Source organism: Rhinolophus ferrumequinum, chromosome 2, assembly GCF_004115265.2.
Source record: "Rhinolophus ferrumequinum isolate MPI-CBG mRhiFer1 chromosome 2, mRhiFer1_v1.p, whole genome shotgun sequence".
Lineage (NCBI taxonomy): Eukaryota > Metazoa > Chordata > Mammalia > Chiroptera > Rhinolophidae > Rhinolophus > Rhinolophus ferrumequinum.
The window spans coordinates 10,040,378-10,066,022 of NC_046285.1; the positions used below are offsets into that span (position 1 = coordinate 10,040,378).

General features: G+C 40.1%; 1 protein-coding gene across 4 annotated transcripts in view; it reads left to right on the top strand.

Moving 5' to 3' along the window:
* MED12L (mediator complex subunit 12L) overlaps window positions 1–25,645 on the top strand; it is a 314,918-nt gene that overhangs the window by 35,459 nt on the left and 253,814 nt on the right. For 3 of the 4 annotated variants that reach the window (XM_033088254.1, XM_033088259.1, XM_033088257.1), the window contains 3 exons: window positions 2,483–2,674; window positions 4,124–4,156; window positions 7,221–7,380. In XM_033088254.1, the coding sequence (XP_032944145.1) occupies window positions 2,483–2,674; window positions 4,124–4,156; window positions 7,221–7,380 (385 nt within the window). The remainder of the gene's footprint in view (window positions 1–2,482; window positions 2,675–4,123; window positions 4,157–7,220; window positions 7,381–25,645) is intronic. The other variant, XM_033088262.1, reaches the window with a different exon arrangement.

Below are 25,645 nucleotides of genomic sequence, written 5' to 3' on the forward strand. Positions count from 1 at the left end.
CACAATTGAGTACATAACAGAAAATATGAGTGCTGTGTGTCTTTTCATGTGAACTGCCAAATTGTTCTCAGTTGTATCCAGTTTTATGTCAATTTGAATAACAATAAATGGAAATAGCACCTATTCCAACTTCTGTTGGTATCAACATTGAGATTTACTCTAGGAGTCAAACTTTCTGAGGGGAATTTGATCTTATAAATATGAAATATATCAACTGTAGTGTAGCTCCTAAACTTTTTCCATTTTTTATCAGATGAATTATTTTCCAAATAGCTTTGGATGGATGGAAACAAGTTTTAAATTAAACCTTTTCTCTCATACTTTGTCTGAGAGAGTGCAAATTGTTACAAACCTTATGGAGGACAGTTTAGCAATGTTGATTAAAATTACAGAATCTTAAACTCTGAATTTAGGAAATTGATCTGAAAGCTATAGACGAACATGTAGGAAACAATAAATAGGAAAGGCTATTCATTTTAACGTGGTTTGTAACAGCAAAAGTTTGGAACAAACACTCCCATTGTCCATTAACAGGGTCTGGATTAAATAAAATGTGGTACATCCACACAGGATGTTATTACGTGTGAATAAACATGAATGAGGAAGCTCTTCACATACAGACATTTAGTAATTGTGCATGAGGGCGTATAAGAGAGGAAATATATTAGTGTTTGTGTGTGTTTGTTTACATGGGGAAACACTGGAAAGACACATAAAAACTCATCAAAGTTGGTTACTTGGGGGTAGGCACTGAGACTGGGCAGTTAGGTTCTTTACGTTTTTTGATTTCAAATTAATGTGACTATATTGCTGTTACAATAAAAGGAAATGTGTGATCATGTTTCGATTTTATTCTTTTGAGTCCTAATGCACATTGTTTTCTCTTGTTTTTTTGGGGGGAATTTTGACTTTGTTTACAGTATGCAATTGTTCAGAAGATTTGTTAGGAAGCAAAACATACATACCATTTCCATTGCTATCATTAAGTACGTAGAAGAGAGCGTAATTGTAAAACATTTCCCAGACTAGTTTTAAAAAAAGATTGACACCTGTTTATTTTCATTAAAATGTTCATACACAATTACGAATAAGAGACCTTTTAAATATAAATCTGCATAGGTAGGTGTTTTGTGTCCTTGGTGCAAAGACCAAAAATGAATTGAGAAATTTAAAATTAAACAATTTGCCACTGTTGGCTACTTGTTTTCAAACAACTGGTTTTTGCTAAATTTTTGCATTCAATTCTCTGGTCATTTTGCAAACAGTTGCTTAAAAAAATAAACACTATCAAGTTATTTTTTTAAAAAGTAAATCTTAGACTTTTTTTCTAATTATTCTAATTTTTATTACCATGTTACAACAACATACCAAAAGAGGCTTCCTTTTATCGTACATTAATCACAAGGATCAGGGAATTACAATTCACAATGAGAATAGTTGTGCAGTACCAGCTTTCACCCTGGTAAATACACTTGACTAATTGCTTACATCTATGTTTCAATCTGTAGACTAATGGACTCATGAGCATTAACTAAGGTAGTGATTCTTATTTTGCTTCACCAGAGTAAGTATTTAATTTAAATCATGGTTGACACCGTGTTCTGACCTTATTGGAGGTATTTATGAGAAATTGTTACTTGCATCATATTATTAAAGAATTCCCAGAGAATGATACGTGATGCTTTGTTAAGACTCTTGGTAATTCCAACAGATTTTCTTGTACTTATTTAATTTTTAGGTATTACTTTATTCCCTTCCTATTTGTCCCCTTTTCTTCCTTGTTTCCTCTTTTAATTTGGTTAATATGAAAATGCTACACTAATTCACAGAATCTCCCTTTGCTGCTTTGCTCCATTCTGAGCAGGTAACAGTAGCTTTCTCTTGAAACACTTGTACTCTGAAATTGGCAGCCCAATCAAATATGTTGAATACTTAATTTAATTGAATCTTTTGTATTTGCCATTTAAATAAATTAAATTTCTCTAGACTCTTTTTAAAAAAGCGCTGAGTGTAAATACAGTTTCCTTTCCAAAAATACGTGCCATTAAGATGAAACAAGAAAAGGAATGATTACTGTGTGATTACCAGGCTTTCTGTTCTTGTATATAGCACTTCTCAGGAAAACGAATGGGTGTGGAGTATGAAAAAGGAGAGAAGTACAGGAGAGAAGATGAAAGCAGAACCCATTCTCTTGACATTTATTCAGGATGTAATTAATTTCATCTTACCAGAGATTTTCAAAGGCTCTTATTTTTTCCTTCAACTACTTGTTAATAGTAGAACAAAGTTGCTTTGGGAGTTTTTGCGTTCTGTTAGGATAAGTAAACGACAGCTCTTGACTTCAAGGACTTAAATTGCCATTTTATTTTCTGGTGGGCTGTTTGGAGATTTTCCATTAAAATAATAAAAATAAAGTACTAATATACATCACTAGCATACTTATTGTCTTTAAACTTTTTGTTTTTGTCTCTCGTTTCCTCAGATTGGAGCTTATTTTAGCAGCATATTAGCCGAGAAACTAAAACTTAACACTTTCCAGGACACCGGAAAGAAGAAACCACAAGTTAATGCTAAAGATAATTATTGGCTGGTTACTGCTCGATCCCAGAGTGCAATTCATAGTTGGTTCTCTGACTTAGCAGGAAATAAACCACTTGCTATTTTAGCAAAAAAGGTATTCAATTTTTCTTACAATTTTTAAATTATGGTCTTGTAGAAATGAAGATGTTTGAGATAATGTTCAAGTATATATTTCTTTTCCCCAGTTCTCTCCGAAACTCAAAGCCTCAGTGGCAGGTATACAGACCAGGTGCGTGCTGCACACATGCTGTTTTCTGTCCCCTTTATATTGATGCACCTGCTGCCTCCGACACCCATAGACCTAAACATTCCGTACGGGAAGCAGTTTATATGGAGTTTAGGTAGACAGTTTAGGTAGCAGTTTATATGGAGTTAAAATCAAGAACAGGCAATAAGACTTTATTTCTATTACATTTTCAGTCTGCTTAGCCCAGGATATCCAAACTGTGTTATGTAGAAATCCTTGCTTTGGTGTTATTTCCTTGTCTTGAAACATCACCATCCAAATGCTTTAAGCCAGGTCTCCTTCCTAACAAACGGGAGAAACATAGTGATTCTGTATGTTGCTTGAAAAAACTTCTTTGGAAAAGTTTTAGAGCAAAATAGGCAGGTTTATTTATAGTTATTTATAGTTCCCAGCTTTGTTTGGGGGGGTGGGGAGGGGTATAGGGTAGGGTAAGATAGGAGGGAGGGTTATTTTAAAATCTTTGCCTTTGGTCATTTTCCTCAAGTGGGAATTAATAAACAGATTCAACAATCTTAGAATCCGAACAATATAAAAATGTCTTTGAAATTTAGACGTGAGATAGAACCGCTCCCCCCCCCGCCCTAATCTTGATCCTCTAACATCTTGATCACCTTCCAAGTAATCCCACAGGTCTTTCTCATCTCTCCTGAAGCCTTTTAGTTTTAGGGGTGCCCGTCTTCCATTCCAGATACTAAGTGTTCATTACCTGGCTTGGTGCAGACCCAGTTCAGAGGGGAGCTCCTTGCTGTATTTGCTTGTTTGTCTTCTAAAGGAACTTTTTGAAAATAGTACCCATAGCTCCCATTGGCTTTATTTTGCCTTAGTGTCATAGCGTTGTGTTGCCTTTCATAGATTTCAGCGGTTAAAGGCAACTGAAATCCTCGAAAAGCACAACAGTCAGCATAACCTCCTCTTGCTACTCAGGCGGTGCCTCTGTCCCAGTACAGGCTAAACCGTGTGGCGTTTCTTTTCCATTGGTGAACATTTACCATGTGGGCCCCCTGTTTCCTATGAATTGTGTCTGAAGGCCATGTAAGTCACAGGGCATCCTTCGATATTCGCTGGCTTTCTAACAATAGTCCATTCCCTCCATGCTGGTTAATACCTTCACCTCCCATGGAGCCAGCCTGGTGTCTTTCTTTTTAGGTTTTCCTTTTTTAGAAGCTTTTAGAATGCATTTTGTGGATATTTCCTGAAAGCGAATACTGGCTTGAGGGGTGTAGCGCTCTCTCATCTTTTAGGAGGGAGATGAATTATGGTGTGGTGTATTAGCCATTGTTCTTCTCTCTTTATTAGGAGCTGCCTCTGACCAAGTCAGGTGTTCCTCAGGTAAGCCCTGACGTTCATTTTTTGCAAAATTAAAGATGTTTTCTTTATAAAACCATTGAATATACCTTGAAGTATTTGTTTCTTGGGCATTTCAAGAGTTCGTCCCTCTCCCCACCCTTCTTGAGCACGTCAGCTTCTTGAGATGGGGAAAGCTCTTTCAGAGCTGGGTAAAATACTGCGTTCTCTGCATGTTCTTCGTATTAGAAAGTTCAAATACTTCTTCTTTAATTTCTGGTGTTTATCTGAGAGACGGCGTAATGCAAAAGACCTTCATTTTCCTGCTAAGATCCTGAGTCATCTTCCAGCTCTGATCTAGAGTTCAAAATAGTTTCCTGTATGGGCTGGATCAGGTTTCTGGTCCTGGTTTTCTGTTACTGTAAAGTTCCACAGCACTCCAAGTGGGCAGCCACGCAGAGGTCCACAGTGGCATGGAAAGGGCCTTTTAACTCAGTCGTGGTCCGAGCTGGATTTGGAAAGCGAGACTTCTGACCCTCCTAGAGTTATCCTCCTAGCTCTTGAAGAGATCATTAGTTATCACGTATTCATTCCAGTGACTTCGATGACTGTGGTCTAGGGGGTTTCCTTTTGCCTCTACCGCTGCTAAGCGAGTGGAGGATGCTGACGGTAACATGCATTCAGGGGGAAAGGTGACCCAGGGATGGAAAACCATCACATGCTAGATGTCTTAGTTTCCTTCTGGTGCTCATATGCAACCCTAGCTTGATTTAGAAACCAGACAGCTGCCCAGTGATTGCCTAGGTTCAGCTACAAGGTTTCTTTGTTGAAAATGGAATCCATCACAGTAAGGAAGTCATATTTCAGTCATGGTAGACATATTTTCTTTCCTGAGTTGGCCCAAAACTGTAAATTTGACAAAACCATCAATAGATGCATTTTCCTTAATTAAAAAACTTCCTTCATGTGTGTTCTTCTGAATTCTGAAGCCCTCGATTCGAGTCAACCATTTCTTAGGGCTCTGTCATAGGGACAGTGAGCTGAGCTAGAGGTTTCCTTTTGCTGTTAATGTGAGACCCATGGCTCAGTTTTGTTTGCTATTTCATCTAAACATTTTATATAAAATGTGGTGTTTTTCTCTCCTGTCAATTACTATTCAAAAGAACTCCTTTAGGCATCTATAAAAGGTACTATTAGTAATGTTTCTTTGGAGATGCTAATTTTACTTTTTGCATTTGCCTATTTTTTAGGCTTCGAATTATAATCTTTTGTTATGTTTGATTAAGAGGAAACTGACCTTGATATTTAGTGGAAATTTAACTCACTGATACCATACTGTATGTTTTAGTGAAAAGCAGCAGCTCAGGTCTTGAACTGAAAAGCTTGTCCTTTTTCTTTTCCCCATCTCAAACCATAGTAAGCCCAGAGCCCCGTGCTCCATGAAGGATGTGCCTTGTAAGCTACATTTTCAGGAAATTCTCTTGTTCAAATGAGAGGAAGCCTTGTCGCTTTGGTGTGATGTTCACCTCCCTTTTAGTTAGGTTTGGCAGTTTAGTTGCCTCTGTCATGGGGATTATGTTCTAAAGTCAGAACCCGAGGCAGGAACTGTACACGGTCAGAAGTCTATTAATTTGCCTGTACGATACAGTATATGGACAGACTGCATCTCAGCGTCCAACCTAGCAGCTTATCCTTCAGCGTTAGAGCAGCTTGCTGTTTCTTTGGTAAGAACCAGGTAAAATCGTTTGTGTTAATCGAGTGAAATCAGGTGACATCGCTTTGCTTTATAAAACAATACTTAAACCTTTTAATTCTAGGATCACACTTGATACCAAAGTGTGACTAGTCAAATTTTTAAGATATGTATGATGCAAAAAAATCCACTGACTAAATGAGGATTTGGTTAACTAAGAGAAAAATGCCATGTTATTATGTATGAGTCGGTTGGCTGGTTCGAAGCCTCGATTTCCAACACAAAATCAAACAAGAATGTGGGGCGCAGGCACCAAGGCTCTAGGTGTCTGTGGTTGTGGTCTTTACGATCCTCTTGAGAGAGAGGGTCAACGCCACGGCTCAGAAACACTCTGGCTGGCATGGAGAAATCTTTGAAACTGGCAACAAAATAAAAATTGTTATAATTTGGACACATGTAATTCGTTTGTTTTATCCTTCTGACCACCCAGTGAGGTGGGCAGGGTTGGTGTTACCACATCGGTAAATGAGGAGCCTGGGGGTGATGAGTTTCACCCATAGGCTGGGGCCAGGAAAGGAGCCCAGAGGTGCTGCCCCCTCGTGTGGGGTGCGTGCCTGCCCCTCGGTCTCACGACTTCCGTCCTGCGTCACAGCCAGCATACTCTTTGTCTACTCTTTTACTCCACCTTCAGAAACTGAGTAGATTACATATAGATGACTGGGTTCTGCCACGGATATTTATGAGGAATTCACGAAGAGTGGATTAACTCTTTCACACCATTCAGTGGTACACGGGGATGCTAATTTGCTAAATAGTACCTTTGTGGTCTGGAAGAAATAATTAACCATCCCAAGTGCCTACTTTCCACTTGTGAATTAATTACCCAGCTATTTCTAGCTCAGTGTTTATTAGGCATATTCACTGATCCATCATTTTGCCTCTATTTTAAATTTTGGGCTAAAGGCACTTTTAGAAGCTTTGTGGAAATGGTTATTCTTATGAAATGATACAGTCGAAAAGCTTTATAAAAAAAGTGTTCTTGGATAAAATGTAAAGTGGGGACATTTTTTCATTTGATCTGTCCATTCTAATTTTGAGATGTACTCTTTAGAGGGCTGTTTGAAATTATTTTTCTTCTATTTTTTTGATACAATGAGTAGCTTTCAGCATCGAAAGTTAGAAAATAATTTGTTTTTATAAATAAGAAACAACTGGTAAAATTGTGTTGCCAATGTGCTTAACATAGTTTTGATTCATTTTTCTTAATGAAAATTTGTTTAACATCCATCAAGAATATCCTTTTTATGAAAGGATAGTCTTTCTTATAGCCTTATGTCCAGCAGAAACTTAGTCTCTTTTTTTTGCCTAAAGATAAACGTAATATGTGATTGTTATAAATATGTTATTTCTTTTTAGGTTCCGATCCTTAGTAAAAAAGAAGATGTTTTTGCATATTTAGCTAAATATTCAGTGCCAATGGTTCGAGCGACATGGCTAATTAAGATGACCTGTGCCTATTATTCTGCTATTTCTGAAGCTAAAATTAAGAAACGTCAGGCTACAGACCCCAATTTGGGTAAGTGAGATGGTATGATACATGTCATGTTTCATTATCGATCCTACAAGTAATTGTCTGCACCCTCTGACGCCATCCAGCCGGTGAGTACTGAGAAAGCGTATGATAAGGCCGAAAGTCACTGGTGGTGCCGATGGAGAAGCTGGTCTTTGTTCGCCCCGGCTCAGAATCCTGGTTCTACCAGCAAGTCCTGTCGACATCACCTCCCGAATATGTCCTGTATCTGAGCACTTTTCATCACCATATGTTAGTTGAAATGCTGGTGTAAGCCACATCACTTCTTGGCTGGGTACAGTGGCAGCTTCCTAGCTGGTCTCCTGCCTTTACTTTTGCTCCTTACATTCTAGTCTCTCCACAGCTGCCATACTGATCACTAAGCCTAAATCATATCACATCATGTCCCTATTTATAATATCTTATTATAATTAGACTAAAGATCCAGATTCTTTTCGTGGCCATCGAGGCCATCCATGATTTAGCCCCTGTTCCGGAGGGGTTCTGGCCCCGGCCTGCCTTCTGTCCTCTCACATGAAGCTCTCTCCTTTCTCAGGGCTTCTGAGTTTTCTCTCCCCTGGACTTGGGTTGCTCCCTTCTAGGATATTTGCGTGCCTCCCCCTCTTTACTGAGGCAGTTGGCTCGAATGTCGATTCCTCTGGAGGTTTTCTCTGGACACCTACATGGCATTCCCTCTTTTTCTCCCCTTCCTCCCAGTTATGTTCTCACGTGTTGTTATTTTGTTCTCTGTCAGTCTCCCTCCTACATGCACACACACACGCCCATGGTAGGTATTTGTTGAATGAACTGAAGGGAAGGTGTTTTTAGTCAGTCTTCACTCTTTTGGTGACTAGACAGTGACTCCTTGAGGTGGTGCTGAAACGTTTGCTGCTTCATTAGAAATGTGCAGAGAACTACACGTAAAGATGTCCATTTAAACATTAGGTTAACAAACATTTCTTTATGAAATGGAAACATGCTTATGATTTTGTAAAGGAGACCCCCGTTGCAAAGCTCTGAGGAGCAGGGACAGAAAGTGCGAATGTCCTTGGATGCCTGGGTCCTAGATAAGTGAGTTGGGCTGCGAAGTGGTTGGGAGTGGTAGGGGCCCGGGAAACTGTGGAGTGGAACCCGTTCTAAAAGCATGAAAAGTTAAATTCAAAACAAAACAAAAATGTGGCCGAGCTCCATGGCTGCCACTTCTGAGTCCAGCACATCTCGTGTGTTGAAACAAATAAGCAAAAATGAACTGTACTTAAAAACTGTGTTGTGTATATGTGTAAATGTCTAGGGCAAAAGCGCCGGGAGGAAATAATCCACAAAGTTAACAATGGTTGTCTCTGAGTGTTGTTTTCACAGTAGTCTTTTGTTAATGCTATACTTCTGAGTTCAGGTTTTTCATCAACTTGTTATTTCATCATCAGTTTATTATTTTATTGGTGGGAACTAAAGAAATGCCCCTTTTTTAAATTACTAAAGTAACACATTCTTGTTACAATATTTTCAAATGGTGACCAAGTATATATAATACAATGTTCAAATTTCTCTTCTCCCTTCTCCATATTTTCCTTTTTTGAACTTTCCTTCATTTCTACACACACACACACACACACACACACACACACACACACCTCCTTATTTATATACAGTGTATCTATATCTCTGCATTTACTAAGACTTCTCCTGGAACCTAGATATCTATTTGCTCACTCGCCACCTCTGCTTTGATTCATAGTCACCTAAAACCTAAAATCAATGTCTTGATTTCTCACCATCCCTAAACTTGCTCCTTCCTCTGGCTTCTCCTTACTCAGTGTTGTAGGTAGTTACCGGGTGGATAAAGGGAAAAGCCATATTGTCATTCTGGGCTTTTTTCTTTCTCTCAAAACTCTACATGCAGTCCCTCAGCTGTCCTCTCAGCTTTGCTTTCAAAGTATAATGAGAATCTGACGATGTATTCCTCCTGCCGCTACCACTGGTGCAAGCCACCGCCACCTCATTTGCCTATGCTGTTTTGGGGGCCTCCAGCTGATCTTGTTTTTGTTCTTGCTTCTCTAATGACAGCTGTCTACTTTGTAGCTAACACATAAATGATGCCATACTCCTATGCTCAGAAGCCTCTCATGGCTCCCTGTCTCGCTCAGATGTCTACCGTGGCCGACACCAGCAGCTTGCACACACATTGTGTCCTCATGGGTGCCATGTTCCCTCCCACCCACAGATGTCCACGTGGCCTGCTCCCTCCCTAACTGCTAGTCAGCTCAGGTGGCACTTCCTAAGAGAAGCCTTCTCAGACCACGCCAGTCAAAGTATCATCTCCCTGTCTGTCACTCTGTTTTCTTGTCCTGCTTTAGTTTTCGTCATAGCTTTCAATACCATCTCGTGTTATATTTAAAATGAATTTATCGATCACCTGTCTCCACCCGCTCCCAGCTATAATGTTTCTCTATGAGAAATGTTGACCGATGTGTTGAGTGCTTGGTCTCCTAGGACAGTATTTGGCACACAGAAAGTGCTCAGTAATTGTTAAATAAATGAATAATTAGGCCTGAAGCATTTGTGTGTGTGTGTGTGTGTATGTGTGTGTGTTTAATAATTTGTGCCAATTCATAACCTGGAAACTTCCAGCACCACCAGTTATAATGGAGCAACTATTCCTCCATTCTTTAGATTCTCTTCATATTTTTTTTGTAACTTGTTCCTGTCAGTGTTTCCTTGATGTTCACTTTAATCTGATCTTAGCTGCCACTAAAAGGTGAAAAAGGACGATCATGCAAGATTGATTCAGCCAAGTGAAACATAAGACAATTGTAGGACAAATTAAAGTTTGATAGGCCCTCGTCATTTGCGAAGTCAGTTTTGAGGAATCCCAGCTATGAGTGTGTCACCCTGACTGTGTGATTTCCTCTACCAGACGGAGGAAAGCCCAGCTACAGTGTCCAGCTGAGAACATCACGGACTCCGTGTTAGATTCATTATGTTCACCATTCATTTTCTTACCGGTGGAACCAGTTGGATTTTGGGGGAGGGATTATTTTATACCCCCACAAAGCTAAAATTTCTATTATCTGCACACCCACAATGGATGGTTGATTAGGTTCACCCACAATCTGTATTTTTTTTCATGAGCCATGTAACTCATGATCCTGTTTTTTGACTCAGTTTATTTACAGAGTGCTATAGTTCATGGGTGTTATTCAAGTGTATTAAAAAGTGTGAATTTTAAATCTGTGAAGGTCAAGTGCCTACATATAATTTCTCATGGTAGAGTATTAAAGCTCTGACCTAAAAAAAATTTTAAGGCTAAAATTAAAAATATTCTTAAAAGATTTTTATTAAAATAAAGCTAACATGGAATATTAGTTTCAGGTATATACCATAGTTATTCAACATGTATATACCTAAAGAATTGATCACTATGATAAGCTCAGCACAGCACCCATCTGACACTGTACCAGACTGTCACAATATTATTGACATATTCCCTATGCTGTACATTACATCCCCATGACTTACTTGTTTTTTGCCTAGAAATTTGATCCTCTCTTATTCCCCTTGACCTTTAACCCCCCCCTTTAAAGATTTTTCAATTACGGTTGACATTCAGTATTTTTAATATTAATTTCAGGTATATAGCATATGATTAGACATTTATATGGTTTAAGAAGTGATCCCCCTGACTAATCTAGTACCCACTTGGCATTATAAATAGTTATTACCATGTTATTGGCTGTGTTCCCTGTTTACTTTACATCCCCATGACTATTTTGTAGCTACCAATTTGTACTTCTTAATCCCTTCACTTTTTTCACCCTGTTCCCTATCCCCTCTCCCATATATCACTCCACCAAATCTAGTACCCATCTGACACCATATGTAGTTATCATAACATTATTGACCTAAAATTAAAAGTACTTTTAAATGCATGAATTTTAGGATCTTGCCCCTAAACCTCTCAGGTTTAGCATCTCAGGAAGAGCTTTGGGCTGACTTGTCCCAGCTCTGCCACTAAGTGTCTGGGGATTGAAAGCCGAGTTCGTAGCCTCTCTGGACATCAGTCTTCTCAACCGTGAGCCACAGTTCATGTTGCCTTTAATTGTCTCATGTCTTTTTAGTCTTTTTAAATCTGGAGCTGTTCTTCAGCCTTTCTTGTTCTTGACCTTGATATTTCTGAAGAGGACAGACCTGGTATTTTATGGAATGTCCTTTGATTTGCATTTGTCCAATTCCTTGTGATTAGATGCAGGTTCTGCACTTTCTGTGGTTACACCCGGAGGGCTGTGGGGTGTCTCAGTATGTTGTATCACACTGTCGGTGGTGGTAACTGATCATTTGGGTAGGGTGGTGCAGTGATACCGGATTTCTCCACTGCAAAGTTACTGTTTTATGCTTTGTAATTACTAAGTAATTGAACTATGTACATATTGATTTTCTATATCTCTGGTCTTACATATGTGTTTAAAATGCAGATGTCACGCTGTTTATAATATATGAAAAGAGCACGTTTTCAAATATCTGATCTGTTTGCTGTCACCCTGTTACACCTGCTGCCTTTCACTCTTTGCTTTGTTTTCAGCACTTTCTTCAGCTTCTTTAAGCAAATTATACAGAACGTTTGGAAGCATTTGGTTGTGTAGACATAGCCATAATGTCGCAAGTTTCACACTCCAAGCACTACCGCCAAGCAAGTACACTCATATATGTGTGTGAAATTGGATTAAATTACATACATTTCAGAAGATTGACTTTCAGTAATAGGTTCTCTGTTCTGGCTGTGATAGTGAAAGGAGTCATTCAGCGTGTTTGTGGCAAGATCGACTATCAGGTGTCACCCTTTCCTGGTGTTGCGTTTTATGACTCTGTTGTCTTGATGATTATTCTTCAGGTTTGTAAAGTGTTTCTAGTAGAAATGGCCTTTATTCCTTTGTAATAGAAACATATGTTTTATTTTCAGTTCCTACATTCAGAGTTGGAACAGAGCTATAAAGCACTGCTGTTTGATTTTATTGGAGAGAGTTTTTCCTAAAGTTAAGTGGGCTAACGGCAGGCAAGAAGGGAGCAGGCCCTGGTGTGTAAATTCTTTAAATGTAGCAGCACTGAGATCTTACTATCATTATGCAGAGAGTTACGGGTCTAGCGGGAGATTAAATGGGCTGCTGCCCTGGGAAGCTTGCATCCTGCAAAGACACACCCAGTGGTGTGTACCCAAAAATGAGAGGGTGCCAGGGGCCCTGGGCTTATGGGTGAAGTGTCATGTGCAATTTCAAGAAGGGTAAAGAAATCTTTGACTTGGTTAAATTCTAACGTCAGGGCAGAGATTTTAAAATAGAGGTGAATTACGGAAGCTTGGAGGGAGAGGTTGTCATTCTTAGTTCTTATGAGACCTAAAAAATAAAGAAGAAGAGGTTATAGGGGACATGATGTTTAGAAAATGCTGTCAAATAGGGGACTGTCGCAGACTTGAAGGAAAGCACAACAGGCATAAGATACAGTTAGTTTCATGTTTTTTTGTTTTGAGTTGAATGATGTCTCGTGTTTAAGAGAACAAAAATGTTTAGCAGTCTTAAATGTTTTGAGCTCACCAGAGAAAAAGCATTGAAAATGGGCTAGCTAATGCTTAAAAAGAAAAAAGTGAAACTTACACAGTTATGTAATTAAGGAAAGCCTTTGAACCGAGCAGGAAATACGACTTTATAGTAAAAATACAGAACTCTACATTTATTTGTAGTAATGTCCCCTGTGTGGGGTCTTATTGTTGCTGAGGCAACTAATAATAACTACAGTATTTACTACCGTTATTACTATCACTACACCGGCTTTCCTTGAGCAGTTACGGAACCCCTCACTGTGGTGAGCAGGACGGGGGTGCTGCCTGCAATGCTAGATTGAATGAGCTCCTGATAGCACTGCGGAAATGCTCTCGGTGACGTGAAGGAGCTTTCCAGCCGCGGGGCTCCTAACACTGGTGTCCGCGTGTGAGTGCAGTTCATCCCGCAGCCCTCTACCAGGAGGACTGCGGTGTGCCATGATACCACCCCCATTTCATGAGTGGACATCTGCGAAGTTCTCCGTACATCATGCTCATTTCCTCACTTATTATTCGGGCTGTCTGTGAGAGAGATACTTTGTGCGCATTTCACAGATTAGGACCCTGCGGTATGGATGGTGCAGGGAGCCCCTCAGCATACATGCCCGTCTAGGCCTGAGGCCGTGTAGACCCTGTGCTGGTTGGGGGGAGAATGTAGTCAGTAGCTATTCCTTCTTTCTCTACTATGTGGAATGGTTGGATATATGCCCCCCACCCAAACTGTTTTTTTGTGGGGGTGCAAAAAACCAAAAAAAACTGTTTGGGTGGCGGGCATATATCCAAACAACCTAAATGTTAGAGAAGTAAGGAAGAGCTAATAGTAAAATCAATACAAGACAGAGGGAATCCCAAGGAATTTGGGAAGTCTAGGGAGATCCACAGAGGAAGTGACGTTTGAGTGCAGTTCTGAAAGAAGAAGCATTTTTCAAGAGAACAGAGTAAGGGGGTGTTGTGCCAGGAAAGGCATTCCTGGCAGAAGGATGTTGTTTGCAGAGAAATAGGGTCATTAAATCATTTGACTTGGAGTGGAACTGCCAGGGTTTTTGTTTTATTTTCTCAGCTCAGGCATCAGTTACCGGTGGGCGGTGATGAAAGGCTGCTTACTAGAGTGGGATATGTGAGCTTTGTCTGCTGGATAATGGGGAGCCATGGAAGGGCTTCTTATTACTATTGTAGTTACAAGATACCCTCAGTTTCTTGTCTGTAAAATGGGGATAATTGAAAGTATCTTTTAAGGATGAAATGAGTCAACACTTCCCGAGTGTGTAGAACTGTGCCTGGCACACAGTAAAGGGCCAATAAATGTAGACTATTAATAATACGCTCCAACTGCCACTGGGACTACTGTTATTATAGCCAGTATTCATTTGTGCATTGTACTTGGAACTTGACAGGCATAATCTGTAATCATTATAGCAACCTTGCAATGCAGGTTTTATGATTCCACTTTGTGTATGAGAGACTCAAGCTTCAGAAGTTAAGTGACCTCCTGGCACAGATGGAGCTAGACTCATGGGATGTGTTTCCTCTTTCCTCCCTGCTGTGATGTGACAGTTGCCCAGGGATTGTGCATGTGGTGGGCCTGGGCCCCTGGAGGTAAGAAGGGGAACAGGATGCAGGACTCGGGGGCCATGGGCAGCATTGGCGAACTCTTGTTGTCACGGGTGCTATGGGGAGCAGACAGAATGCAGCCAAGTCCCAGATGCTACAGAAGCGAGAGAAAGAGAAAGGTGAAATTGCTTTTGAGACGAGCAGCTCTAACTCTGGCTGGGAATTGTTGGATTTTCAACATAGGGAAAAGTGACAAGATGTATCACGGGGATGAGGTCTTCCTTGGGGGAACAGATAGATTAGAAGCTTCAAATGCTTTATGGTTAAACTGCCCAGGGAACTGGTCTGTTTACCCCAGTCGCTTCCTTTGTATCCCTGAGATTTTGCTGGGTTGGGGGTGGGAGTTGGATGAGACTTCTTGGTTGACTGAACTCTTGGAACCACTATCCTTATCGCCCCCCAAAATACGAAGAAGAAACAGCTGCCCTTCTTGCACAGTGGGTAATTAATGTGTGACATATTCATTGAGCTGTTTGGATGCAAAAATAAACCCTGCTAAACACATAATTGACACTCTGGTTTCTTATCTACGCTAACCAGCTTACTTTCAGTTCGGGGCCTTGAAGACCGTGCCTGCTAACTTTTTTGATACCAGGGACAAGCTTTTAGTTTCAAGTCAAGATTGCCTCCACATTTTCAGAGTGTTCCTGATATCTCTTTTGTCATAAAGAGATATCTGCCTTACTTACTAGGAAAATAACCCTGACGATTGGACAGAAGGGCTTGTATAAGGGTAATTTATGCCTTACTTAGGCATGAAAAATAGGTTTTAATTGGTGAGGTAACTCTGGCCATCTAGTAAAAACCATTCTCCGATGGAAGGAACGGGGCCTGTGGGGTAAGGGCTTGGCACTTGGAGCTGTCCGCTCTTCCACCTCCAAGTTTTAGCATCCATTGATGAACCAAGCCCGGAACTGTTATTCCATGGGGGATGGCTAGACGTTGGCATACTTCTGTAAAAATAGGCTTTCTCTCATCCACTGTGATAAATCATAATTCTTTCTAAAGAAGGCAGAGTACATGCTAAATTCTTTTCCTTTAATTATCAATTTTCAGAGTAAGAATGCTGTAATTGCACCTTTCCTGCTGAAAAATGTTTTCCTTTTTTTTTGTTTTGTTTCTCTTTGGTCGTTGTCATGGGCTTGTGGGTTTTTATTTTTATTTTATTTAAAAAACATTGTGTTTTGGAGAGATTATCAGCAATAATCTCTCTCTTTCTCTTTTTTTTCAAACTTTTATTTATTTTAAGGATATCTTTCCAGGACCCATCATCTCCAAGTCAAGTAATTGTTTCAATGTAATTGTGGAGGGCGCAGCTCACAGTGGCCCATGTGAGGATCGAACCGGCCACCTTGTGAAGAGCACCGCGCTCTAACCAACTGAGCTAACCAGCCGACCTCGTGGGTTTTTATTTATTCACTATTTTCCATCCAGTTACACTCATTGTTCATTTTGGTGTTCACATTTTCCCAGAGTTGGCCAATGGGAGACGTTTCAGGCTCCCTCTTTTGTATCCTTTTGGTACGACACCATTTCTTGCTTTTTGGCACAGTAAGATATCTCAGGCTCACCTTGCACTTTTTCTGCCTCAGCTCTGCAGTTAACCATTTCTCTAAGGAACCTGGCTTCTTTCTAGTGTTTCAAAAGTAATGTCTGAATGCTGAAGGTGCTCATTGCTCTTCAGATGTCATGGCATCAAGAGCCTGTCAGTGGATCAATGGAGACACATATAACTTGTGTGTGTGTATGTTTATCTCATTTCTATTACATGAACAATCAAATGATTTCTAGTAACAAGAATGGGGTTACTTGTTTTACCCTGCTACAAGCATAGACTAGCTTCAGAATTTAAATCTTCTACAGTCTTCTGTTAGGAAGACAAAACGGGGATAGAAATATGGTAGTAACTTCTTGATGGTGAAAGAGAGTTGAATATATTCCTTCATCTTCCAAATAGGAAGCCAACAGATAAGGCTTAAAATCAAAAAGTAGGACTGCAAAGCATGCTAATTAGAGATAGAGGTAAGCAAAAGGCACAAGGGAGGAAAGAGTTAACAAGAATTGTGTTTGGAGAATGGGACGTGAGGGCTTTATGAACAGACAGTGGAATGCTGTTTCCACCATGAGTCATGTAGAAAGAACTACTGGACTCTGAGACTGTGCGAGTGTAATTTTGATATAAACAAAAAGTTAGCTAAACCTAATTTTCGCCCCCAATTGTTCCTGTTGTTGTTGATACCTTTTCTGGAAGATACCTTGCTGTGAAAATGGATTTCATGGAAAAGATTTGAAGGAAGTTCAGGGAATGCATTATAATTTTAGTTATTGTTAGATAATATTATAATAGCTTCCCTGTCACCAAACTGAGTACTTGCTTTTTAGGACTTGAACAAAAATGAACTAGGTATTCTTTGTAAAAATTGGAAGACTTTTAATATTTTTCCAGGTGTGTAGCTAGCTGTTCAATTAAGTGAATATGTACGAGCTCCTGATTTACAGAGACTTAAAAATATTGTGGTAAAAACATGAAATTTGTCATCTTAACCATTTTAAGTGCACGAAACAGTGCTGTTTAACTATATTGTGCACATTGTCGTGCAATAGATCTCTAGAACTTTTTCATCTTGAAAACTATACCCGTTGACTAACTCCCCTTCCGTCCTCCCCCTCCCAGCCCCTCACAGCCGCTGTTGGACTTTCTTGATTTACAGAAACATTTAAAAGTTCTAATCAAGTTTAACATGCTGCAGCGTAACTCTGCATTCCTCATTGTCGTACTATGGAAACATATTTTAGCTTTTTCCAAATAAAAATGTTGTATAATAGGTCCTTTTCCATCTTAGAATGCCGGTGTGTGGTGATGGTAGTGGTAGTGTGTGTTTAGGATCGCTTAAAATTCTGATGAACGCAACGGTAATGTCTGGCTATGATTGCCTTTGAATTTCTTAGAGAAATGGATTTAAACTCGTAGTATGTTTCACTTGAAGTAAGAATGATTTCGTTTAAGAAAAGATTTCTTGAGATCTGTGCATTGGGGCAGATGTTGTGAAGAATTTTAACCAGATGGGCTGTGCTGTGTGCCTTTTAGGGGCTACCATGTTTTGTGGAAACAAGATGCACCCCTAAAGCAGAGGGCAACAGTCAGGATGTAATTTTACCTGGAGTTATATAGGAAATGATGGAGAGACTGGAAAAATTAGGGAAGTTTTTCTGAAGGAGAAAAATATGAGTGGGCTTAAAGAAATGTAGCCTTTTAGTAAAAAATGGCAACATTTTGTTTTCTTTTTACATCTTAAAAAGTATTTCTTGATCCTAAATTAGTTAATTATCTTTCTCCCTGGCAAGCTGAGAACAAATGAATTAGGTTTATAGTTCTGTTTTGTGTACTATACATTTGCTTTGGTCTTTATTGCTGTCATTTCTTCTTGTTAGTTTGCATGAATTGTTAGTTATGTTAACCTATGTTATGTTAACCTATTTAACTTATGTTAACTTAACATTTTCTCCATTTTCTATTTTCTACTCTTTTAATGTTGCCTCCTGCTTGGATTTATTAATCATCTTCCATGATAAAATAGTAATCAGAATCCAAATTTAATTATCAATATTGCAATCCTTTACTCTTCATGGATATTAGTACATACATATATATTTACACTTGGAACATATTATGCTACAAAAATACCAGGTTTGTGTTATTTACAGACTGGTTTTATTTTATTTTTTTATAATTGTTTAATTTTTCAGTTACAGTTGACATACAATAATATCAGTTTCAGGTGTACAACATAGTGATTAGACATTTATATAACTTTAAGAAGTGATCATCCCTATAAATCTAGTACCCACCATACACAATTATTATAATATTATTGACAATATTCCTTATGCTATACCTTACACCTCCATGACTTCTTTGTAACAACCAATTTGTACTTCTTAATCCCTTTACCTTTTTCACCCACTCCCCTAATGCCCCTCCCAGCTGGCAGCCCTCAAAATGTTCCCTGTATCTATGAGTTTTTCTTTTTCCTGTTTTGTTTGTTCATTTATTTTGTTCTTTAGATTTCATATATAAGTGAAATCATACGGCACTTGTCTTTCTCAATCTGACTTACTCCACTTAGCATAATACCCTCTAGGTTCACCCTTTTTGTTGCAGATGGCAAGATTTCATTCTTTTTTATGGCTGAGTAATATCCATTGTATATATGAACCACCTCCTCTTTATCCATTCATCCATTGATAGACACCCAGGCTGCCTCCATATTTTGGTGATTGTAAATAATGCTGCAGTGAATGTATGGATGCACGTGTCCCTTTGAAATAGTGTTTTGGGTTTCTTCGTATATGTGTAAATACCCAGAAGTCGATTACTGGGTCCGTCTTTGTCTCTTGGTAAAAAAGCCTTTGTTTTTTAAAGTTTATTTTGTGTGATAAAGTATTGCTACCCTAGCTTTTTTTCTTTTGTTTCCATTTTCATGAAATATCTTTTTCCATCCCTTTATTTTCAGTCTGTGTGTCTTTTGATCTGAAGTGAGTCTTTTGTAGGCAGCATATGTAAGGGTCTTGTTTTCTTATCCATTCAGCCACCCTAGCTTTTGATTGGAGCATTTAATTCATTTCCATTTAAAGTAATTGTTGATAGATATGTAGTTATTGCCATTTTATTATTCACATTTTTTATCTGTTTTTTCTTTTTCTTAAAGAAGTCTCTCTAACATTTCTTGTCATACTGATTTTATATTGTCACTTGGATTTCTTCATGAAATCCCTCTGTAGTACCTGGGTATCTCCAGTTTACAAATTAGGGTGAGAAAATCCACAGAAAGTAGGAGAACTGGGAATTCCGTTCTGGACTTCCGTTTCTGGGTCTTATTTGCTTTATAGAATTTCCAACTTATATCAAATGAGGGGTGACTGAGGCTGGGATGGGTAGTGGTGTTGGGTGAGGTATGAAGGGTGCTTCAAAAAGCTCAGTGTCTAACGAGTTACTATTTCTGTGCATCCACTACTTACAGCCTAAACATGAGAGTTTTAAAAAAAGACAGCTTCTTGTGTGACTTAATTTTTTAAATAGGTAATACTTCTCTGTAGTATAAAACAAAATTCGACATGTTTGGAGTGAATTCTCACCTCAGTGTCTTTCTTTCCACTGTCTCACAGAGCCCTTGTGACACACTTCAGAAACAGTTCTTACCAGCTTCTCGTGTATCTTCTGAGGTGTTTTTATGTACATCTTTAGTTTGTTTTCATGTTTCTTTTAAGAAATCGATGCTTGTTCCTTACGGTGCACATACTGGCCTTGTTCTTTTAAAGGGCTGTAAACTCCTAACTTTCCAATGACTTAAAAAGCTGTATCTTTCGCAATTTGCACTGGAATGTTAATTCCATGATGAATAGAATGTTTTTTTTTTTTTTAAATTAAAGAAGACGTACTTTAAGTTTCATTTTCAGGTAGTGTATATAAGCTTCCAAATGAAATCCCTCTAATAAAGTGGCTCTAAGGCCCATTTCAACTCACCGTTATTTTGGAGTCAAGGACGACATAGAATATATTGATGGGATAGAAAACATGTTAGTTGGGGGGTCAGTACATTATCAATTGGAGTGTCTTTGTGTAAGTGACAGGCAAAGCGAACCGATTTAATTAAATGAATATAGCATCCATCCATCTTTGGTCTCCAGAAAAATAAAACCCTGTGAGTTCCCGAGGAGGGGCAGTGGGCCCGCGTCAGCTGGGTCTGCATACAGTGTGAGCATTTTTATGTGTTAGAGTTTTGTGGTCTGGAGTTACTTTAAACGCTCATGTGGCAATCTAATGCCTGCAGTGTTACTTGTATTTGTGTCCTGATGAGAGAGTCGCCATCTAAAGCTTGTTCACAAGTACAAACTTTACAAGACCTGCATGTAGGACCAAAGTAGTAGATGCAGTACTGCTCTTACTGTAGAAATTATTAGGTTGGTGCAGAAGTAATCGTGGTTTTTGCGATTATTTTTAATCCTTTAAACTGCAGTTACTTTTGCACCAACGTAATACTCAGAACACACTTGTCATGGAATTAAATTCCAGTGTAAAAAGAAAGTGGAGTTTATTTTTGTTCGGCAATTGATTGGGGTTTTCTTCCACATCCTCAGTAGCAGAAGCTGGGGGAGGATTGAGGGTAATGAAATGTTCCGTGTAATAATTCACATGGCAGTGATGGCTTCAGTGGGGCTGGCAGGGACTGTCTTTCCTCAGTGCTGCTCCTTCATTTCTCCACTTTCCACTCAGATCCTGGGGAGCTTTAGGGGTGCACAGAAGGGTGCTTTCTACTGAGGGAGGCGAAGCTATGGTCTCCTCCAGTCTGCTGTCTTGTTAAAGACAAGTTTATTGTCTTGCTGTAGCTTTCCTCTCCTGGGGCAGTAAAACCCATGACTTGGTCTCAGATGTGGAAGGCTGTGGGGACTCGTCCTAAGGGGTTAATTAAATGTACCAGTTCAATATTTGTGAAAATAATGTCCCTGTTATTCTGTGCTAGGAATGAATATCTCACCGCAGCGAAGGCTGCTGTAGAAACTCAGGGTTCTACAGACATTGGGGAAGATTCGTGAAACTTCCCGTATGATAATACCATGTTTCCTTGGAAAAAAGACCTAGTTGGACAATCAGCTCTAATGCGTCTTTTGGAGCAACAATTAATATAAGACTTGGTGTTATATTATACTATACTATATTATACCCAGTCTTATATTGTAGTAAACTAAGACCGGGTCTTATATTAATTTTTGCTTCAAAAGACGCCTTAGAGCTGAGTGTCCGGCCAGGTTACTATCAGGGAAACACGGTACAACATTAATTGCAAACAGCTGTCTCACCGAGACGGTGTGGAGCCTGTTGCGGCAGGTGCTTCGTGTGTGCCCCTCTGAGAGGAGGAAACCCCCGACGCTGTACATGTGTCGAGAAGCTGGTGGTGTGACTGATGTGTTGACTAAGAAATTCTTGTGCTAGGGGCTAAAATTGGATTCTGTGGTTGCCAGGAGCGGTGGCTTCAGATGCATGTATGGGGTTGATAGGGAAAGAGGACAACTAGAAAAAAAAAATCCCTAAATGCAGTGGTTAGCATTGTCTACATTAGAATGGAAACGAGAATTGGAGACCTGACAGCAAAAGGCAAAAACCACAAACAGTGTCCAGTGTTGTTCTCCTCAGGTATCAGATACCACCTGGCACCTGCAAGGCAGAAGGTGTACTGAGCACGTTCCTTGATGCTGTGGGACACAGATCTCTTTTGCTCCGAACAGCTTTCCCGTCAGCCCCTCTTCCTCCTTTCCCTGCCTGAGATCTTGCCACTCATTTCCTCGCTGGGCCCCTTTGGTCTCTTTTTACCCCAAAACCCTTAAGCATTAACTATGTGTCACACAAGTGTGCAGTCACTTACATTTTGTGTAGAATGGCTGTTATCTTTGGGGGGTATCTTTTTTGTCCCTCCATCCTCAACTGTGTATCATTCACTCCTTGGGCAGAGTGCCCTTTGCTCACACAGCTCTCTTCACCTCTTCAGGCTTCCTTCCCTGCCCACCATCCTTCCCTTGAACTTCAGAGAGGGACTGACTTTCAGTCGTCTCCCTTAGCTACCTGCTCACTCCCATCTGTACACACAGCCTGCAGTGCTTACCTGTCTTCCTTATCTTGGCCAGCGAGACCCTGCTTTCACCTGCGGTTACTTCCTTCCCCTCTGTGGGCTGCTAGACCTATAAATCATACAGGTTTGCTTTCTCCTGGGCACGCATCATCGTTCTAAGCATGTTATATGTCACTCAGTTTTCAAAATAACCCTACAGGCTCAGTACACTTATCAGCGCTGTTTTATAGACAAGTCACTGAGGCACCCAGAGGCTGAGTAACTTGCCCAGGACCCCAAAGTTGGCAGGCATCAGGCCGTGTGCCGGCAGAGTCTATTGTTCTCCACTAAGCCAGTCATGTGCCGCGGGCGTAGCAGAGGGCTGGGTGCCCCGTGAGTGCACAACCGGTATTCTTACGGTGCAGAAGACACCGACCCACCCCGCGCCTGTGGCAGCTGGGTGCTTCTGTTGTCATAATCATGTTCCCTAAGGCGTTGAACCCACGTCTGAGAATGGTCCCCACATCCAGGTCTTCTCTCTGACCCTTTCTCTGAATGTCAGACCTGTATATCCACCTGCCCCTGGACATATTTTCCCATGAATATCTCTGACACCTCAAATTCAAGTGTTTCAAACTGAATTCAAAACGGGGAAACCTGAGTAAGGTCAGTGGATTATATCATTGTGAGTATCCTGTTGTGATATTGTAGTTTAACACGATGTTAACATCTGGGAAAGTAGGCAAAAGGTACATGGGATCTGTGTGTATTTATTACAATTGCACGTCAATATACAGTTATCTCAAAATAAAAAGTTTGATGAAAACAAAGTTAATGAAAACAAACAAACTGAACTCGCCGCGTCAGCCTCCTCCCTCAGTTGCTGTCTGTTCCACGACTCAGTGCCGGCACCACCATTTACTCAGCCATCCCACTGAGAGATTGGAAGCCCCCCTACCCCTCTCTCTCCTTCATGCTGATGTCAGGTTGGTTACTCTTCAATCCGCTGCTTCTTTGTTTGCTTCTCAGTTACCTCCCCACTGCACTTGGCAACCTCTTCAGTTTGTGTCCCCCATAACTTCTGAGTCTTAATTTACATATCTGACCTTGTCGTTCATTGGCTTAAAAATCCTTCAGTGGCTTTTAATCATTTGTGATAAAAGACAAAACTCCATACCTTGTCACTGCCTGGGTCAGAGTCTTTTGCGCTGCCGGTTATCAATGCTGACCCGGCTTCAGAATTACCAGGTTGAAATCTAGAGTTGGAACTAAAGCCGTACGTTTAACCAGCGCCCTCTGGTGGTCGTTCTGTGCACTAGCGTTTGAGGACCTCCGGCCCCAACCACGTTCCTAGCCTCACTTGGGACCCTTCCTCCGTCTGCCGGCATTGCCTGGAATGTCACACGCTGCTCTTTCTGTCGTGGATCTCCTTGGTTCCATTCCTCAAGCCTTGGCTAAAATGGCCCCCTGCTTCCTCTCTCGTGTCCCATGGTATGTCAGAGCTCTTATCTCATTGCTGTCAATATCTGTGTCCCTGTGTCTTTTTACCTCAGGGATGAAGTACCTCAGGTAGGCATTGCTTTCCCCTCACCTTTGTAGCCCCAGATCCCAGGAGAGCTTCTGGCCCATAGTAGGCATTTCATGTTTGCTCCTAAATACCCACAATGACTTTATCTTGTGTCACCTTGATCCTCAAGTAACAGTACTTAGTGTCATTGCCCAGTAAATAAAACCAGAGTGAAATGGCCAGTTAAGAATAACAGTAAAATTACTCATCCAAACACAGGTACTCAATATTTGCCAGTAAACACCAGGGTTCTCCAGGTAATTCTGTTAGAGAAAAACCGTTTTTAAAGCATTAAAAAAATGTTTCAGTAGTTTATTGCACCATAGCATTTCCAGGGGATGCCGGCAGGCCCCCGCCCTGCCCCCTCCCCCGCGTGCTGATTTCACTAACTGGCCATTCGGCACAACACAGCAGCATACGCCCAGTGGGCTGACTGGGCCTCACACCACACTGAGGCAGCAGTTCTCATTTGGGCTGTTCTTTGTCTAGGCTGCCAGTCAGCACACTGATTTCTCCCTTTCATTCCCCAAATGAACAGGGGCTGAACAGGGGATTTCAGGTTTTCTTTGAATCATTTCATAGGATACAACTGATTTTCTTTTAAAAGTCTTTTATTATGGAAATTGGAAACATACACAGAAGACTATGATAAAGCCTTTACCCTTCACCCAGGTTTAACCAGTAACTCCTGGCCACGCTTGTTTCTACCCCGTCCTCTCCTCCCCACCCCGTACCCCCTCCAAGTCACACCGTTTCGTAGGGGATTACTGTTCACCAGTGGGGAATATTTCAAGCAAACATTTTGAAAAATGATAAAACTGCTTTTCTGAGATATAATTCACCTGCTTTACAATTCATTTGAAGTATACAATTTAGTGGGTTTTTTTTTTAATGTGTCCACAGAGTTGTGAAACCATCACCAAATTTTACAACATTTTTATCACCTTAAAACAAATATTGTACCCATTAGCAGTTCACATTTCCCCTCAATCCCTGCCTCCAGCTCGTACGCAATCTAATTAGCCCTATAGATTTGCCTAATTTGGACATTTCATATAATTGGAATCATAAAATATTTGGTCTTTTGAAACTGGCTTCTTTCAGTTAACATAGTGTTTTCAAGATTCATCCCTGTTGTAGTATCGGTATTGGTAGTTCACTCCTCCTTAGGGCCGAATGGTATTCTATTGTTTGCATATAGCACCTTATTTATTGATTTATAAGTCAATGGGCATATGGATTGCTTTCACTTTTTGAATTATGCTGCTACAAACATTTGTTTACCAATTTTTATGTGGATGAATTATGCTGCTACAAACATTTGTTTACCAATTTTTATGTGAATGTGTTTTCATTTCTCTTGGGTATATAACTTAGCTGTGGAATTGAGGATTAGAAGGTAACCATGTTTAACCTTTTGAGGAACTGCCACGTGTTTTCCACGGTGGCTGCAGCATTTTATGTTCTCCCCGGCAATGCCTGAAAACTCTAATTTCTACACACTCTCATCAATGCTGGTTATTATCGTTTTGTTTATAACTGTCCAAATGTTATCACAAGATGTTTGTATGAAGATTTGCATTTCCTGGTGAGAAATGACATTGAGTATCATTTCAGGTACTTATGGACCATTTGTCCATGTTTGGAGAAATGTTTATTCATTTCCTTTGCCAATTTTTAAAAAATGGTTATTTGTCTTTTTATTATTGAGGTGTAATAGTTCATTATATATTCTAAATCCAAGTCCGTTATCAGATATATGAGTTGTGATAAAAAACTACAGTGAATGTTTAAATAAAAAAAATTTATTACAGTAAAAGACAGATTGCCATTAATCCCTCTCAAAATACTCCCCCTCTCTTCGAACACACTTATCCCATCATCCTTGCCACTTTCTGAAGC